Below are 20,571 nucleotides of genomic sequence, written 5' to 3' on the forward strand. Positions count from 1 at the left end.
CAGGTGATAAATAAAGAAATGAAATATGGAATGCCAAAAAGGAGGCTCAAACTTTTCCTGAAAGCCCCATTTGAATAAAATTGAATATTATTGCCTAAAATATGGATTAGAAGTAAGAATTTTGATCTACAATACAAATTCAGATCTTAGCTTAATTATATGATGAAATTCATTGGAAAATCTACTAAGCTTTCCATAATCCAATGGCATATAATGTCATGCACAATTTCATAAACAGTTTTGTGAAACATCCCCCAGTATTTATCGTACAGTACACAAAATTGATGAAAAAAATACAAATCACCATATTAAGAAATATGTACATTTCTAGAATCTATCATATCAAAAGTAGTTTTTTGAAGACCTATGGGTCCCACAACACAAAGGTTAGCGATTAATCGTACACTTGATTTTTACGACTGATTGCACATTGTAGTCAATGGAATCGTTCTACGATCATTGCTAAGCTTTGTGTTAAGGGAAACTGGTATTTAGTGCCTGAATGAGAATATGAGCAACACATTTCCTGACACCTCATTGACCATTTACACAGAAATGTTGCTGGGCAGGCTCGCTGAGCTTTCATGTGCCATGTATGAATGACGCTTTAGGTTCAATATGTCAAACTCAATACACTTTGTCACAAGCATTAGCAGGCAATATTTCATCTCAAGTCTAAGTAGAACATTTTTTTTTCATATAGCCTGCTGCAATCAGGGGCCTCTTTCACAAAACTGACAACTATCATAACTTTTAAACTACCATGAAAACCTTGATTGTTACTGGCTGCTGAACCTTCCTGTTAGGATAGTTGCCGTAATGACAAAAGTTACCACTGTTGTTTCACTTTATGAAAAGGGTCCAAGGACTAGAACCTGGACTATAGCATATCTTTTTAGAATAACATTTTACATATTTTTCTAAATTTTTTTATCACATTCTGTCGCTTTTTCACAATAATGTATGGACCAGTTGCTGCTTCAGTATTAAGAATTTTGTACTGATTATCAGACAACAATACCACTTCTCCAGCTACTATTCTGCTATTAAATCCCAATTCCTTTGACATATGTGCATAGCATTGAAAACTTGGGAGTAAATAAGCCACAGGTAAATGACAATTGACCTTCTCCCTCCCTTTCAGCAAGATCTGATTGAAAAAAAAATAAAATAAAAAAAATAGAAAGATAACTGCGATCTGTATATCCTATGGCCTTAGACCACTCTTATAGCAGTGAAATAAAGATTAAAGTTTAATGGGAAAATATTGTGGTGATGTGAAGTTTGAAATTAAAGGTCAAAGATTAGATGTGACCCCTACCTAACCTCTAAAAGATCCATCTTTGAACATATCATGGAGGTGCCAACATGTACTTAAATGGAGATATGCAAATGGAAATGATAGAGATGTGGAATTTGAAGAAAAAAGGTCACGTATGTGACCCTTGACCCCTGACCTAGCGTTCGACCTGTACCAGCGCAGGGAAGGTACGCATGCGCAGTCTCTCCACCTCGGCTCTGAGAACCGCAACCTCCTGGGCCTGTGCCTTGGCGAGGTCAACGAGCTTCCGCCTCTGGACGATATCCTGCATCCGCTTGGCCGAACCCGTGTCGCTCCTTGCTGCCGCTGTGAGAGAGAACGTCAAGCAAGTTCAAAATAATTTGATGTATGATAAAACATTCATTCTCGAAAAGTGCTGCTAACTAATCATTGTGGAAACAATTTCAAAGTCTTATTGATATGACATGTGGTAGCTCTAACAGCAGCTGAACATTATCGTAAAACATTGTTTTCATGAAGTTACCGGTACTCACCATTTACATTATTGATATGTTTTCTCTCTGAAACCATGACGGTCATTTCTTCTAGCTCTCTGTCCAGTGTGGCATTGTCCACTTCCTTTTGTCGAATGACGTGCTTCAGTTTGCTGATCGTCTGTTTCCTCTCACCCACGGTTTTGTCGTGATGCTAGAAAAAAATCGAGAGAAGATTTTGGAATATATCGATTTATTTTATCTGGCATTCCAGACTTGAGACTGATATGTGGCATCCCTGTGGAAGCCTGAAGACTCCTTCTGTTTATGCCAGGCGGATTTTTCATAAAGCTGTTCTTTAAGAATGACTGGTGAACCTTTCTTGCACGCTAAATAATTACCGATGAACATTTAAATGGTGAATATCATTTACAACAAGAAAGGATCACCAGTCGTTCTTAAAGTCACTCTTAACCTATGTAAAGCTTTATGAAATGGCCCCCTGATTGGTCTGAATAGCTTGGTCTCATTTCCTGACTGGTTTTTCTTTGTTCATACTAAACCCTTACAATCAGAGTTTCATTTTGTCTGACCAGCACTTGCTGCAAGTGTTAGAGATCTATGATCCACTTAGGCTAACATAGATTTGAAGCAGTAGTAACATGGAACCTAGCAAAGACAGAGGAGTCCATGCAAGCAACTAAGGTTGGGTTGGGTGATACTATCATCCTTCATCTATATTCAACATCATCATTATCTGTTTCAGAGAGAATGCATTGGCCTGTAATACCCAGTCACTGCACATGTGGTTATAGTCTGGTTAACTTATTACTGTATGCATGCAGAGGAGTGGTAGTCGTGGTAGATCAAAGCGACGAACCCACCAATGTTTATCTACATCAACAGCAATTCGGCCTTGTAGTGTCTCTGTGAGATCCTCATGTCTCAGTTTTGCTAAAAATTGCAGAATGCCATGGTAAATTCAAACAGAATGTTCTTTTTTATGTGCATGTACATGCAGTGGTTCCAACTAGCGGCTAATTGCTATAAAAAACTTGGTCAGTTATACAGTTTTAACATAATTTTGCAATTAATGCAGATATTTTCTTGCAACACCCCGTAAGGTGCGTCTTACAAGAAACTGGCTGCAGGGCTTTAGATTACTACTGACTTCTTGTATGAATAAACATGGGAGGAGTTGACTTACTGCTCTCTGGTTTTCTAGAGTGTGTTCTAGAGTCTGAATCTGCTGCTGCTTCTTTCCCTCGTGATCTTCATTATGAAGGAACTAAACAAAAATGACAGGGTATATAGAATTATAAATCAGCTTTTGAAAAACATGCAGAAGACCAATGACTTGAATACATTTTAAAACTTCATAAAACAGACTTTATAAAACTTGATATCAATTATATACTTCAAGTAATAGGTATAAATTACCCTATAAGTACTACCAAAAGTACTTCATATCAGAGTAAATCAATATAAAAGAATTAACAAAAATTTCCAACTTGTATACTAATCTGTCAACACGTTTATTGGAAACATTAATGTAGAACCAAAATTTTTAAGATTAGTTGAATTTAATTCATGGGTTTAATAACATTATCTGACATCATTGGATAGATTTGACAATGGACTGATAAAACATTCAATTCGAGGAAGTTGGTGAAGTTGACCGACGGGTTCAAGCATGTCCTTAATGTGGCATTTGATGTCGTATATCACAAATAAACACATGGGTGAATTTGACCTCTGGGTTACATTTTCCCAACTTATTGGATTCAATAATACAATATTAATCATGAATAAAACAAGAATTACCCCTTGGAGTTCTCTTGACACTTTTAACATCTGAATGACTTTGGCTTTCTCGAGTAGATCTTCTATCTGCATTATCATCTTCTTATGCTCCCTGTGAGAGAGAGAAAGATAGTGTGTGTGTTTTAGAACAAGGGATTAGAGTCTGCCAATCTTTTGAAGAACTTAGACATTCCAACTTAACCCCAATCTTTTAAAGCACTTAGACTCTCCAACTATTGTGTTAAGTGATAAAAGGACAATTAGAACTGAATAGACTTTTCATGTAATGCATCATCAAATTTCCCACAATGTATTTGACATACTACTTTAACATATCCTGTTCACTGTTATGAAAAAGTATCAGTGCAAGAGCTTCAATACCATGAATAACAAGAATTTGGGGCCTTCAAAAAAGAAGAACTGCAACTTCCACAATCAATACATATAAAAAAAACAATAAATGGGTCTGTTGAAGACTTTCAGAATACCACTTTATGAATTATTAGTATATTCAAATTTCTACTGCAAAAAGAAAAAATACCCAAAACTGAGTATGGTTCCACTGCATCCAATTTCATGCTTCTTTTTTTGGTGAAATTAAGTAAACAAAAAATACATGTATTGCATGAGGTTGACCGAAGGCGTAAAACGTCAAGTCTTCTCCCTCCTGTTCTACCATGGCTACAACTCTACTCGCCGACTCAAGCCAGCCTTCTCTCGACTGCTCAAGCCTCTCATCTCTACATCTACTCAAGCTCCTCAACACTCTCTGATGAACAGTCATTTTAAGGACTACACTTCCAAAATTCTGAAAGATGATATTCTTCCTAATCTCCACTTTCTCGCTTACCCATTTCATTTCTACTTCTATCCACTTTCCTCGGTCCTTTCTGGGACTTTCCACATGATGTACTTCACCATAAACCACTTCCCGAGTTATAAATTTATTAATAACCAAACTTACTGGAATAAAAATACACATATTTTACTTACCACTCTAAGACATGAATGCCCTTTCTGAAGTCTTTACTTTCTTTCATTGCTGTGATCTTAAGTTCTCCAAGTTGCTGTTGAAAATGAAAAAAAAAAGAAATTCACACCCTTCCCAGGATTTTTAGCCCCATTAAGCATAAAACCCTTTTTAGTAATTAAAGTTGTCATCGTTTTTATCAACATCACTACTATCATCTCTATTATTATCTTTATATTTATCCTGATTCATTTTATTATCATTGTCACAACCACCACCACCCTCATCACAATATCATCATTATCATTACCGAAACCATTATCACCACACCTATTACACCATCATCGTCATCATCATCACCACCATCATCATCACCATCATCATCATCACCATCATCATCATCACCATCATCATCGTCATCATCACCATCATCATCATCACCATCATCATCCTCATCATAATATCATCATAATCATTACCGAAACCACTATCATCACACCTATTACACCATCATCATCATCGTCATCATCATCACCATCATCATTATCACCATCATCATCATCACCATCATCATCACCATCATCATCATCATCATCATCATCATCACCATCATCATCATCACCATCGTCATCATCACCATCATCATCATCATCACCATCATCATCATCACCATCACCATCATCACCATCATCATCATCATCATCATCATCATCATCCTAATCATAATAGCATCATAATCATTACCGAAACCACTATCACACCTATCATACCATCATCACCATCACCATCATCATCATCATCATCATATTCATCATCATATTCATCATATTCATCATCACCATCACCACCACCATCATCACCATCATCACCATCATCATCATCATCACCATCATCACCATCACCATCTTCATCATCACCATCATCATCGCCATCACCATCATCACCATCATCATCACCACCATCGCCACGATCACTGTTACTAACACCAAACCTCAGGAGTTTTCACCACAGCTATGCAGACACTTTCTGGAACACAGAAAATCTATTATCAAATGCCCTTCATGACAATGAGATACTTTACCGGGGGTTGGTAATTCAAAACGGTTGGTTTCCTCCATGACTCTGGACAGACGACATACTCGCCATTATTTGTCAGCTCTGAAACGGACAAAACTGCTGCTCCGAATCACCGATCCTCAATAACGACTCCATTGTGATTTGGGTTGCATTTTCAATGAATTTGCTGCGTGTTAGGATTCATTCCGCTTCGCTGGGCGAAAACTTGCTACTTTCATCATCATCATCATCAAAGACATAGAGTAATTAGATCTCCTACTCTCTATCACCCCCATCTTTTCTCCCTCTCTTGAACTTACCCTAATACTGGCATTGAGATCTTCCACCACACTACGATGAAGCAGCACACTGTCATCAAAGTCTGCGATGAATTCATCTACGTTGACCTCCACCTGACCCTGCTTCAAGACGAGCTGTACCTCAAGATTGCAGGTGAACCTCAGACGCTCTTCACGCAACCTGGGGGTCAAGGGTTCAACGGTCAAGAATGATCCAATCGTTACAAATGGTAAAGTACATCCACTTGAGCTTGAAATGGAATTTCGAATACGTGAAATCATAACACATGGGTAATGTTATATCCCAGCTATGGCATAATTTCCTACTTCAAGAATTTGATCCACAATGTGCTGCACTCAGCCCAGGTGAGGTAAATGGGTACTGGCTTGAAGTAGTTCCTCAACAAGCTATCGAGCATAGCAACTACCAGAAACATTTATAAGTGAAATTTGTCTGATATAATCACAATAATTCATGATTAAATTTTGCAGGGGGATCATCTATAAATTTGCACACTACATTACGTACATGTAGGTACCCACTGCAGCATGGTCGATGGTCAAGAGCCCAGAAGAGATTGAAATCTGCCCCTTCCCCCAAGACAGAAAACAAGAAATAGATAAAAAAAATCTAATATATATGTAACAATACAAATAATATTGATAAAATGGGACAATACTAGCTTGTGAATATGACAATCAGACAGCTTTAAAGCATCACAATTTGATATTCACAGTTGTCAAAAGGTTACATGGTTACATAATGAATTTCTTTGAAGTTTTATTGAACACTTGTCGAGAAAATAGCACTTAGTGCCATTAATCATGTCTGTTATGTGGAGTTTTACAGTTGACAAAAGTAACACATTGATGTTGGTCCTACCTATTGAGAGCATCAAGGAGGTCATCGATGTCGCCACGTAGTCTTTCATCTTCTTCCTGTCTTCGCTGTAAGTAGCCATTCATGTCAGCTAGGGTCAGTGCATGAGCCTTTACCTAATGACCAAATGAGAACAAAGTAGACAGAAATAACATCATGGACGGCGTTCATCCTTACATGTAGCTTGCGAAAAAGACCACAACTTTACAAATTCCTGTGGATTCGAAGAAGGCTGAACAGACCAATCTTTGCCAAAAAAAAAAGGTCTGATGCAGTGTGGACAAGCGGAAGCTGGATTTGCACATCTTGACTTGTAGCCGGACACATCAGCCCTAACCATGGTGCACCAGGCAGAACGGTCCTCTGCCGGTTCCTCCCGGGTCTCAGGGTTGATGCCACAGCATTTCAGGGAAGCTTTTAGAGTGTCTTTAAAGTGCATCAATAATTCAATAATGATATTGCGCATCTATAAGTACTTAATAAATCAGAACAAAGTTTGATGAGATTCCATGCTTATTTTGCTCATTGCTCAGTAAATACACATTATCTTCCAGAATCCTTTGTCACAGATTTTGCATTTGTACATAAAGACACTTAGTTTTAATTTTTGTTTTCACATTGTACAAACTCGTTTTGAAATGACTTTTCACAAGGGGCTTATTTTATCTTTAAATTACTCAGGACGAGAGCTAACCTCCTGTTCACTGATGACCTTGGCCTTGCGAAGGTCACACATGTGCCTCCAGGTGTGCGGTTCGACACCCTCTGGCATGTGACTCTCATCGTTGAGTTCATCCAGGGCTTTCACCATCGCAGCCGTCGTGTTCGGCTGTCGGGCAGATAGGGGGCGCTCTCCGTACGGATTGGCCGCGGCCTGGGCGGGTGTATCGGCAGTCAGGGAGCTTTTCCGAGCGTGCTTTTGACCTCTGCAGATATGATACAATATAGGAGGGAAGATAAATCAGCATTCCTTCATTCTTGATATACCTACAATATTTTTTCCTTCAAAAAGTTCTTATATACGTAGGAGTTCTATTACATGAAAGTTAATGGTAACTACCATGGGAACAATGTTCATCAGCCAATCAAAATCAAGGATACCATGGAATTTACATGCACCATTGAATGGCAAAGTTACCGTAATAATATCTTTTAGCCAACAGGGCCAGGAAAACATTAAAATCTGCACAGGATTTTTTTTCTAAATTCTGCTCTTTTCAAGGGTTTCTTTTTAACAATGGGGGCACCCAATTGTATTTCACCCCAAACCGGAAAAGGGGGGTAATAGTAGTAGTAATTCGAAGTTAAATTTAATAATATCAATCATCATACAAATTTTCTTCATGAAAAACTGCCCGATTTCTATCATCAGGGCAGGGGAAAAACATACGGGGGGCCTGGTGATTCAACCCCAAAAATGATTAAAATAGCCCTGGAAAATGAAGTAGCCCCCAAAAATAAAAAAAAAATAAAAAATTCCTGGGCCAGTCTTACCTTGGTCTACGCCTGTAGAGTTTGAAGAGCTGATCGACGAGCACCGGATGGACGTCGTGGAATTCCTTCCTGAAGTTCTTCTCCATCACCTTGTCTTCAGCCACCCTGATATCGTAGGTGTCCCGGTACTGCTCAACCTGCTTCTTGGCTTGCGCCATGGACGTCACGCTCGTTGCCTGTCATGGACAACACGAAATACCTTTATAATTGACTGAACTCCCCACACCGATCACATTAGAGACTTTGCTCCAGTAAAGACAGACACTGAACATTAATTGTGTATGTTCTGCAATAGGCCACGTTACGTACGTAACGTGATAAGGGTGTCAAAAACACAAAAATTATGAAAAAAGGGTATCTATTTCGCTAGGAAAATTACGTGTTAAGGGTCGAATTTGCGGGGATGATAAAACAAAATTAAAATGTTTTATAAAGGATGTCCTTTTTGCCCCAACACTTCGTGTTTAGAGTCCGATTTGCGCGAGGTGTAAAAGGTGGGGTCGTACTAAACCAAATAAGGTAAAGCCGACGACCGAAGGACCCGTAACAATAAAACATTCCTGTACTTGTTTAGGGGTTCATTTCAGGAATATTTGCCAAGAGTATCGATTTGTTTCCTACACTTGTTAAGGGTAGGGTTTCATACGCCAATACTTGTTAAGGGGTGCATTTTCAGAATATGGAAATTACGTGTTTAGGGTGCTTTTCGAGACCCCATGGTCGCGCATGGTATCCACTCGTGAATGGAAGTGGCCCCCCCTCCGGGAGTTGAACTCACCTTAAGTGCCTTCTTTGAAGTGAGAAGTCTTGTCAACTCCTCCTCTCTGGCGTCAAGCTCATCCTCCACCATCAACACTCGACTCAGACGAAGAATCTTCAGTTCCTCCTAGAAGATTAAAAAAAATGTGAAGATTGAAATCATACAAGGCAGTGTCGTGGTCTAGTGGTTTTGACTTGTGTCTTTCAATTTGAAGGTGGTAGGTTCATATCCCAATGAGAGAAGTAGCGGATGACCTTTTGCATGGATATTAACATGGATATTCATAGCAAAATAAATCGCTCTAAAAAAATATTTATAATTATGTAAAGTGCTGAGAAAAATTGTTCTGATGTAAAGCACTATATAAAAGCGGATTACTGTGAATATCATCATTATCATTACCATTATCATCATCATTACTATCATTATTATGTGGTAACAAGGTGGCAAACCTGAAACAGTGCCAGCTCAGTCTTGACCTTCTTGGCAAAGAGGGTCATCAACTTCTCATCAAAGTTAGCCGTGGTGTCTGCAATGATGGTCTGGAGCTTCTTCAACTCTGCTTCGAGGGTCTGAAAAAAATATAAACATACGTAACATATGAATGAATAAATATCTACCTCACTAAGAGAGGTTTCAATTGTACGTACCATGCACATCCTCCACTCCCTGGGGAGTATTCCAGCCAGTCGCCATTGGGACACATACACCACAGGTGGATGTTTCATATAGCTGTTCGTAAGTTAAGAGCAACTTTATGAACGACTGGTGATCCTTTCTTGTGGCAAATGGTATATTCACTGGCGATGTTTTAGCGTGTATGAAAGATTCACCAATCGTTCTTATCTTATGAATATTTTTATGAAATGGACCCCAGGGCAAGCTACAATTACTTTCACATCCTTCTGGGTACCCATTTAACACCTGGGTAGAGAGTTACCAAAGTGTGGACTGACACCTTGCCAAACTAAGGACGCTATTCTACTGGGGGATTTGAACACAAACAACACTCTGATTACAATAGCAGAGCTGCCTACCTGAACAAGAACATTTCAGTATTTTAAAAGCTGAAAATCAGTATTTTGGCGAGGAAATCAGTCTTTTCAGAGAAATACCATAGGACAACACATCAAACTGGAACTTGAGAAATCAGTATTTTGCGTGAAACCATCAGTATTCTTCTCATTTTTCAGTACTCAATACTGAAAATCTGTACTACTTGGCAGCTCTGCAAGAGTACATACGCGTAAGCGCGAGAAGCTTGTCAGTCAATGTTTCCTGAGACAGACAGAATAACATGGGCAGCGAGAGAGGAGGATTCACAAGTTCAGGTGAAAATAAGGATTGATCAATACAATTACAGGTGAGATTCCAGGAAAATTGTAGCGTTTAAATGGAGTTTTTTTTAATAACATTATACCATAAACACTGATTGATGAATGGCGTTGAGTAATCTCTCGAGAATTAAAACTTAAGAAAGGATGTCAAAATCATGGTGAAATTTGCATTATGCATTCTAAGCACAAATTATGATTGGATAAATCATACCTAGTCACTGAATCATAGCTTCGAATTTGAATCTTGGGGCTCGTAACACAAAGGTTAGCGATTATCGTAAGTTTGATTTGTACGATTAATTGCACATTGTAATCAATGAAATCAATCATAAATAGATGTTCTACGATTATTGCTAAGCTTTGTGTTACAGCCCCCTGGACGGAGTTTCTCTAAAATGTCTTTAACCTGAACACATTTACCTTCTTGTATTTCTCCCTCTCTTCATTGAGTTCCTTGACTTTCTTCTCGTATTCCGCGGCGATCTTCTTCTCTTCATCGCTCCACTCCTCCGATCCTTTGACAGTCATGAAGATAGGTACTGGAATGTCCTGCAATCAAATGGAAAACAAGGGAAATATAAACTTAGACCCAGTTACATAAAACATATCAATCAATGGCAGAATGAATTTTAAGACTGATTGCAACAATGTGTAATCAATCACGGTGGTACATGTACATATACAGACCTGACAACCTTTGGTAATGAAAAATTGTATTCTGTGATTAAAAACAATGTATTTTCCCCAAAAAAATGTATTTCATGATAAAATGTGTGGCGCGCACGCTCATTGCGGTGCTCAAGCTGCATGCAAGCTAAAATGCGCAATTGCTCTTGCAGATAAAAAAAACAACATTGAAACGTGTATATCTAACCCTGGTTTTAACAAAATGATTGAAAAAAAAACAAGTTACCTGAAATAACATTTATCCAATAACCATATTTATGTAAGTTTTATGCAACAGAGACATACAGTGTATAGAGATATTTCTCAATAAATTACAGTTTTGTAAAATTTTGTATTTTACACAATCATATTTTCTAAAGAAAAAATGCAGTCATATTTTGGTTGCAAAAACGTACTAAATACGCTAAAAACGTGCTGGTTGGTAGCTCTGCACATACAATACCATCGTTTATGTAGACCTCACATATTTATTTCTGATATTTATTCAGGGTAGCAGATACATGTATCACCAACTTGGTTGTCTTCCATGTGGTCCCGTTAACAATAAACAACACATATGGTGTTTCATTCAAGCGCGCATTGGAAATTGGACTTTTCTTAGCGTTTGCGATGAAATAATCGTAATTATGCACATAAGCCTGAATAAACCATGGTGGTTTTGTACCATGGTACAATTGAAATATCTTTTTGAGAATACAGACCAATGAGTTGATGATACCATGGAATATGTCAAAGTGATCACCATTATTGCTAATTCCATGTTTTTATATTTAAACGTTTCACAACAAAGTAAGATTTGAGTTTGCGGGCATGCAAAGGTGTTTCATCAAATCGGTTTTGCTTGATGAACGACCCATTCGGCCTTTCTGCATTGATTCTTTTCTGCAAATGATTCGTTTCCGCATCATGGTATCACCCTTTCAAAAGAATAATTTTAATGTTTTTGAAAATGAAGTTTCTTGCAACATTCACTGGTGTCATATAAACACAATATCAAAAGTTCCCCCAAAGTATACCATCAGAACTTCCAGTGTAGCAAATAATTAAAGTTGAAACCAAGCATGGATATAGCTAGGGTTGTTAGAAAACAGTTTCTCAAAAAATCAGTGACATCCCTGTGAGTTAACGGCTGAATGAGCACAACATGAACCCCCCAAAATACGCTTTTTCCAAAAAAGCAAAATCTCTGCTTTAATGATGTGTTTTGTGAAAATTACAGAACTTGTTGTTTAAGGAATCTAAAGATAAAATTTAGAGAAGTTGGGGAAAACAATGGTAAAATTAAGTCCTGACCTTTTTGAGTTCATCCTCTTTCTTGATCTCCAGCACACCACCCATCATCATGTCCAGGGCTCTCTCCCTTGCATTGTCTCCCTTCGCAGCCAACTTCTTCTCTTCCTCCAGCCTTGCTTCTTCGTCCATCTTGGCTTGCTGCTCGGCACTTATAAACTTCTCCCCAGTAACCTATGGGGGGTGGAGTGTAACAACAAAACGAGACATATTACTATTAATGTTAAGAGAAGAGAAGGAATGGTTTGAGGATAGAGGATGCACCGAGCAAGGCAAAGTGGAGAGAAGGGGTAGGAGCGATTGCTGTGACAGCTGAATCCAACCATTCCTTTTTCATGGGTACTGGGACAAGACCAAATTTGAAACTTTGTTTTTACTTTCTAAATCTAATTTTAAAGTTGAACTTATGACGGAAATTAAAATCAGAGGGATGTTGGTTCAAATCCAACCTGGGCTCCGTAACACAAAGGTTTGCAATCAATCGCTAAATACCAATGACCAATCAAGATCGTTGTTGCACGCGCACTCTATTTAAAATACCGACTGGGAACCGATCGGTGCGGTTCTTTCATACTTGCAATTCATTGCAAACTTTTGTGTTATGGAGCCCATGACACTTGGCATCCAGTTTAACTAACATGTAAGCCATTTGTACAGACCCCCAAAATTAATTCCACCCCAAGTTCAGGATACAGGCCCTAGTTAAAATGAACCTCCTTCACGTTCATTTCACTGCTACACTGTCAATGAAAAAAACAGAAGCGAATCCATTTGACTCTTGCAAATGAAATTCACAGTATTTACCTCTGAATCTTCGACAGTGAGAAGCTTCTCGGGTTTCTCGTCGGCATCCATGACGGGCTGCCAGATTTCCTCGCTGCTGGCGAGGTCGTCGAGGATCTTGGTGATGCGGACGTTCTTCTCCTCGATGCGAGCAATCTCCTGCTCCCGCTGCTTGTAAACCTCATCGAAGATCTTGTTGTACGTCTGCTTGATCCGATAAATAGCATCCTGTGAGAATAGAATCGAAGTGGAAAGAAAGAATCCTGAATGCCATTTGTTTTACATCTTTAACCTTACAATCTTTTAGGAGGCGCGATAGCTCCGTCGGTGGAGCGGGGGATTCGTATTCCGGTGACACGGGTTCGATTCCCACTTGGTGCGCTAGTGCCCTTTGGTAAGGCATTAATCCCCATTACCAGGTCCTTCGGAGAGGACCTTAAGCCATCGGTCCTCTGGTTGCTTGCTTACAAGCATTCATGCTTTCTTAGCAATCAGGTAAAAAAATCTCCACCAATCTAAATTAATTAAAAAAGTGCAAAACAAGACATTGTAATAAAATTTACATAGCCTTTTCTCAAATTCACAAGCAATCAAAACAGTGTCATAATTTCCATTATGGTGACCTCATCTTACCATGAGTAGATTGTTATTCAAATAGCTCGCAGTGAAATATGAGAGGATTAAAGAGAAGAGGGAAAATATATCAAATCAATTTATCATAAAAAAAAACTGAAAACCTAATATTTTCTCTGAAATACCCTTTTGGAATACTTTATGCACTTGGAAAGAAATTACTATTTTTTGTTTACTTCATATTATGCCGCAAAGTAGGCTTTGGGCACATCATAATGGAAATGCACTACATAAATAACAAAATGATGCATATATGTACTAAAAATCAAAGGAGCAGAGATAAAGATGACATTACCTGAAGTAGTACAATTTGGTTGTTTTTCTGCTGTCTGGTGTGGAGTTCAAACTGACTATAGAAGAGATCGTTGGCTCCACCGTACTGGGATCCCAGGGAGCCGGTGATAGCAGCTGGATCCCCTGCTGATTCTCCTTCTTCAGACTCCTCGTCTCCTTCCTCGTTCTCACCAGACTGGAGTAACAAAATTATATAAAACATGGGTATACAATCAGTTGGCCATGTTTTAATAAATTTATATTTCTGGTGTCATGACTTTTGCTCAGGGGATGTTTCGTAAAGCTGTTCATGAAGTTACGCACAACTTGAATATGTTCTTAGCCTTTACATGTACATGTAGGTCATAAATCAGTTATACAGGGATATCACATCGCACAAGAAAGGATCACCAGTCATGCATAAAGTCATTTGTATCTTACGAACAGCTTTATGAAACATTCTCCTGGTCGGTGTTTCATAAAGCTGTTCGAGAGTGAAGAACGACTCTAAGAACGACTGGTGATCCTTCCTTTTGGTAAACGGTATACACCGTTGGCGATGGTTTAGCGTGTAAGGAAGACTCACCAGTCATTCTTGAAGTTGCTCTTAACTTCCGAACAGCTTCATGAAACAGCCCCCCGGTCTTAAAATCCCAGAGGGCTTAGGGTTAGAGTCAGGATTGTAATATAGTTTTCAGGTTCGGAATAATGTAAAGATAAGGATGAAGGTATATTTAGTCTTAGAGGTTGGGTTTTATGTTTGGATTAATGTGCAGAATTTCCATTGGAGCAACCGTCGCCAGAGCATATGTCATGAAACTATATTTCTTCTCATAGCTCTTTAAAGGGAAAGTTCACCCTGAAAACTTTGTTGTAAAAATAGCAAAATAAATAATAAAAAATATTGGTGAAGGTTTGAGGAAAATCCGTTAAAGAGTAAGAAAGTTATTAGAGTTCAAAATTTTGGATTTGTGACGTCATAAACGAGCAGCTGCCCCATGTGTTATGTAATATAAAATGTATGAATTTCAAATTTTGTATGGTTCCTGATGACTTAATTTTGTTTTCTATTCATGATCTGGTGTGAACTGATTTGTCTATTGATATACAAAAGTTACAGTGAAAACCATTTTCAATTTTCTGAGAAAATGACATTTCATTGATTTTTTACCATTCGCTATGTAGGAATGCTGCTCGCATATGACGTCACAAATCAAATAATTGAAATTCTAATAACTTTTTAATTATTTGATGAATTTTTCTCAAACCTTCGGCAATATTTTTCATTATTTTTTCTGCTATTTTTACAATAAACTTTTTGTCAGGGTAAACTTCCCCTTTAAACATGTTTTGATCTTTGAGGCTTCATTTGTGTAGTATTCAGATGGAGGCGAATTGGAGGGTTGGTTTATGGATTGACAAAGCACCGAGTAGGGCAAATGGGGGGATGAGATACTTGTAAGGGCGACTGTCCTGACTACGAGGTGAAGCTGGGCCCCGTCTTACAAAGAGTTAAGATTGATCCGATCACTCGTAACTTTGGACGGCCAGCAACATCATCATCTATCATGCATATATTGGTTCAAAATATTTTCTAGCTATGATGTATGTTCATGCATTCATTGTTTTCTTGAAAATTTACTGCGCTTCTCTGGCATACAGAGGACAGTGTGCAAGTTTTTTGTAGAAAAAAAATGACAATGATTACATAGAGTTACAATTGATTGGATCAATTGTAACTCTTTGTAAGACGGGGCCCTGGTCATCACTGTTCAAAGTTGACAGAAATGAGTGTGATAAAATATCAGGGTCCAGTTACACAAACGTAAGCGATTAATCATACACTCAATAGTTACGATTGATTGTACATTGTAGCCAATGGAATCAATCATGGGAAAATGTTCTACGATCATTGCTAAGCTTTGTGTTACCGACCCCTAGTCTATACTGACTGACTTAGATTCATAGGACAGTATGTCCCTTTGCTCTCAGACTACGGGTAATCCTTTACCGCTCAGTTCCACCTTTGGCTAAATGTAGGCGTTCAAATCTGGTAGGATATCTATTCATTAATGGGATAATACTGAAATTCTTGCAAATAATAGGGGAAAAGCCAAGGCTTTTGATGAAATTAGTATCTCACTTTAAAACTACTACATGATATCTTAGCACTGACTCCATCAGTCATTTGCCTTTTTTTATATCAATCCCATAATGCAAAACAACACAAATGTACAGATAAATCTTCAATACAAATATTGCAAAATATATTCATAACCACTTACTGCGTCTTTCTGGGCTCCCAGTTCAATAATCTCTTTCCTTGCCTGTGTGTAGAGATTTTAAAAATAAAAAACATGTTTTTTTTTTCCTTAATCCACACTGCAAAGAATCACATGCAAGATAGCAAACTGAAAAGTACAAAAATCAAATATTCGAGTGAAATTTCATTGGAGTTAAATATATATATTACCTCCCTCCTTTTTCAGTCAAGGAACATGATTAATTAGATTTTATCCTCAAGTCTAGCCACAACATAAAATGATCCTTTCTCACATTACCAAACGCAATATATCCCTAAACCTCTATGGTAATGCAAAATACAAACATATTGAAATGAACAGACTATCAATGAATATATACAACTTCAAAATGCTGCAACAACAATCGCATATAATTCATAATTATCTTGTTAACTTTAAGCCAAAAGGAATATAAAGCCGATCGCGTATAATTCATATCATGTTGATTTTAAGGCAAAAAGACTATAACATATGAGGATATTCATACATAGGAAGACAAAAGCATTTTTTTTTACTTTAAGCTGCAATCTCACACCGCAATCAATCTGAATTTATGCACTTAAAAAAAGAGATATTTCAAATCAATTTGAGTAACATTTGAATCAATCATAACTCTTTGTAAGACAGAGTTATGGGATGAATTGAATGCAAAAAAATTGACATTGTTACTGATGGAAATAAAGAGTGTAGCAGAAAAAGGCTGAGATGTACTTCCCACTACTTGTTATTGATAACATATGCTGGAAATATATAACACACTGCTCCTTTAACCCTATCTAGGCCGGGGTATTTTGGGAGTTCCTATGGCCGGGGGGGGGCCTCCCAGGCCCCCCCTAAGATCTCGGCCGTCGACCGTGCAATCGCGCCGAAAATTGGCACGCGGGTTGCCTGGGACATAATCTACAAGATTGTATAGTAATTTATTTCATGCGAATCGCTATTAAGTGATTATGCTAATTTATGCGTAATTAGTATGCGAAATCATACTATTTCCTCTAACTGACTAAATAAAGCTCCAAATGTACTAATTTTTTGTATAGAAACTCTTTGTGGTGTCCATAGCAAGTGTACATGAAAAAAATTGTGATATCAAATCATTTTCTTATGTATTATATTGTTTTTTGCAATTTCTTATGTATTTCTTTGTTTTTTTGACCTTTTGTTTTTCATTGTTTTTTCAATGAAATTTGTTTGGGACTCTTCTGTGATCATAAAAAGCATAAAATGAATACATTTAGACCAGCAAAACTGAAAATAATCATACATTTATTAATTTTGGTTGAAAACACAATTTGCATTGACTTTGTACACGAAATCACGCTTTTTTTAGCAATTTTCGGTCTGACATGCACTTACATAATGTTGCGTAATTTCGGAACCACATACCCGGGTGGCGCAAAATTGGTCTCAAAAGTTGCGCAAGACTTGAAAGTAAAAATTCAGTGAGCGGCGCGGTCAAAAAATTTCGCACGACGAAAATATCGTGCGATTCGTTGAGGGGGGGGCCTCGGAGGCCCCCCCCCCCCCGGCCTAGATAGGGTTAATCTATTACAAGACATAATATCTAACAGTAACTTGTACATTACAATCAATGATAAGGTTTTATGAAAGCAGGCATTGATTCAACAAATGATGGTTACTTACAGCCATCTCAGCGACCTCGATGCGTCTCATGTTGCTGACAAACTCCAACTCCTCTTTCTCTTCCTTGCTTCTCTCTCTCATCGGGTAGTTGCTCACCTCCAGAGGGAAATGGAACGCCTAGAACATCAAAACAAAGTGAAAAACATTAACCGTCAGTCAACGTTTTTACCATATTGTCTGTTTTTCATCGTGCATAGAGACACTTCAGTGTTCATTAAGCACTGTACTATTATTAAAAGATAACAGCCTGTACTCTTGAGTAAGGTATACCTTAGACCATGTGCCATGTGCTTAGACTATATGCTAAAATTACGGGGAGCCAGAAATTCAAAAATTCTTCTTATATTGTATATTTCTTATATTTACTATTTTGTTTTCCTTTGCTTTCAAAGTGAAGAAAATATTTCAGTTATCATTCTGAGAGAGTTATACATGATTTGAGTGTCATCAGGGTCAATAAATTGAACATGTACTAATTAATAGAGATTTGTGCCCCAATTGGCTCTCGATAGTTAAATCACAACTTTATACCAGAGTTTAATTTTAATCGAAGTTCAGAATACAGGCCAATGAGAAAAATGAACCTCTCACTAAAGTATAAAATCTGACCTTTTTAGGAGCATATTGAAGGTAAGTCAGAGGGGCAAGGGCAAGGGGGCAGGGGGCAACCGCATTGTTATCGGGGTGGGAGGGATCATTCATCATCCCCCCCTCCTGCATATTGCCTGGTGATCTTGAATTTAAGTTTGTAGAATTTAAAGGATTTTATTGACTCTTTGGCCCATTTTATGCTATGATAAAACAAACAAACCTACACGAGTTATGAACAAAGGTTTCTCAGTCATATCTGTAGTATAGAGTTCCTTTACCTTGATACTGCGACCTTTATTGATCATGGAGTCCCAGCATTCGTTCTTGATGGTCTCTCTCATGTACATCTTGGCCAGGTCTTCAAGCTCCATCTCTTCACGAATCTTTTAAATGAAAAACAAAAACCAAAGAAAAATGTTGGTTAGTCTCCCAACTTTGGACCACAAAGTCTGGGATCGAATGCCATTTCATCCTGTAATAAGATGTTGATCCTCATTTACCACTCTATACTAAAAATTTACCTAAATAAAAACCCAGTAGGAAATTGCCCATGTACACGTACCTAGTCATGCTAGCTTTGCTTCATAAGCCTGGATAACAATACGAAGCACTTAGAAACATTTGTTTTCAGTAGAATATGAGTGTTGTATACTTCCATTATTATTACAATTTCAAAATGCTGACTATTTCTTGGAGGGGTTTCTTTTTTTCACAAGTTTTGCAACTAAAATAAAATCACTCCCGGATATGTGTATGAATAAAGGGAATGGAAATGCGCTAACGTCACAAAAATGGAATCTAAAAATTTCTAAATTCATCATTAGTCATTTATCTTATTTCTTGTTTAACCATGCAACTTTGCAATATGCATTTCTATCAGTACTTTTTAAACAAGTCATTATTCTATTAAACCAAATCAAAACAAATAACTGAAATCTAGAGACACTGTCCCTCTCATTGGAGATTTTTGTCGTCCCACACTAAGGCTTACCTGCTGTACTTGAGCCTCTCCTTCAGCCTGCAGCCTATGCTGTTCTTCCGTGTCCAAATTGAATTCATCATGGCCGAGCTTCTCGATGTCAGGCAAGGTTTCATTCACCTTCATCATATCTTGGATCTATGGGGGGAAGAGACAAATATTATCAGAGGTACACTCTAAGAAACCTCCCCCTCTTCTTTTAATACCCTTTTAATAATAATGATAATATGTCCACTCATATAGCGAAGTTACTATGTGTATATACTCAACTACACTTTGATACTTGGTATATCATTACCCTGGCCATAGCTAAGCCGCCATATTGGCACTAAAAAGCTTCAAGGAATAAATCCTACCATGTATCCATTCACCTCACCTGGGTCAAGTGCAGCAGAATGTGTGTAAATTTCTTGCTATGGGAAATCACTGACTTGCTTGGATTTGAACCCACACCTCTCTGATTGAAAGGACGAGAGTCATAACCACTAGACCACAACACCCTCACATTGTTTCTTAGAGAATATCTCCAACTAGATAGTACTAATTTATTCGTTTTCCAACTCCCTCTTACCGACCTTGATTCAATATTTCTATCTTTTCATTCAGCTAAACATTTGGCACTGTTATTTGTCATTTATTTTCTCTTTGTAATTTGTTCTATATATCTTCATGACCCCCTAAAATAAAATAAGAATGAAAAATTAAACCTACCATCCTACGTAGATCTCTTATCTCTCCTCTCAAATCTTTCTTAACAGTAGCATACTGCTTGTCCTCATCATGGAGAGCCTATTGGATGAGAAGGCGAGTGTGTATAATTAAAAGAATCATCATTATCAGAAAAAGAAACATATTATTGTCATAATCATCCTATCATATTCATCTCCATCATCATCTGCACCATCATCATCCTCATCATTATTTTGTTATCACCAGCACCACCATCATCATCATAACCATCACCATGGTCATCACCACCACCATCATCATCAACCTCATCATAATCTTCACACCATCATGATCCTCATCACCTC

The 20,571-nt window shown here is 37.8% G+C and overlaps 1 protein-coding gene across 2 annotated transcripts in view; it reads right to left on the reverse strand.

The window, feature by feature from the left end:
- Positions 1–359: 359 nt before the first annotated feature.
- Positions 360–20,571, reverse strand: part of LOC121424756 (cilia- and flagella-associated protein 43-like) — a 41,114-nt gene continuing 20,902 nt past the window's right edge. For both annotated transcript variants that reach the window (XM_041620525.1, XM_041620524.1), the window contains 20 exons: positions 20,249–20,326; positions 19,550–19,675; positions 18,837–18,941; positions 17,968–18,084; positions 16,306–16,347; positions 14,043–14,216; positions 13,136–13,342; positions 12,335–12,505; positions 10,775–10,903; positions 9,470–9,589; positions 9,036–9,143; positions 8,258–8,433; positions 7,458–7,689; positions 6,767–6,879; positions 5,905–6,064; positions 4,552–4,625; positions 3,580–3,670; positions 2,963–3,043; positions 1,816–1,969; positions 360–1,627 (listed from right to left, as the gene is read on the reverse strand). In XM_041620525.1, coding sequence (XP_041476459.1) covers positions 1,458–1,627; positions 1,816–1,969; positions 2,963–3,043; positions 3,580–3,670; positions 4,552–4,625; positions 5,905–6,064; positions 6,767–6,879; positions 7,458–7,689; positions 8,258–8,433; positions 9,036–9,143; positions 9,470–9,589; positions 10,775–10,903; positions 12,335–12,505; positions 13,136–13,342; positions 14,043–14,216; positions 16,306–16,347; positions 17,968–18,084; positions 18,837–18,941; positions 19,550–19,675; positions 20,249–20,326 — 2,628 coding nt within the window. In that variant the 3' untranslated portion in view covers positions 360–1,457. The remainder of the gene's footprint in view (positions 1,628–1,815; positions 1,970–2,962; positions 3,044–3,579; positions 3,671–4,551; positions 4,626–5,904; positions 6,065–6,766; positions 6,880–7,457; positions 7,690–8,257; positions 8,434–9,035; positions 9,144–9,469; positions 9,590–10,774; positions 10,904–12,334; positions 12,506–13,135; positions 13,343–14,042; positions 14,217–16,305; positions 16,348–17,967; positions 18,085–18,836; positions 18,942–19,549; positions 19,676–20,248; positions 20,327–20,571) is intronic.

The sequence above is a fragment of the Lytechinus variegatus genome, chromosome 12 (genome assembly GCF_018143015.1).
Source record: "Lytechinus variegatus isolate NC3 chromosome 12, Lvar_3.0, whole genome shotgun sequence".
Classification (NCBI taxonomy): Eukaryota; Metazoa; Echinodermata; class Echinoidea; order Temnopleuroida; family Toxopneustidae; genus Lytechinus; species Lytechinus variegatus.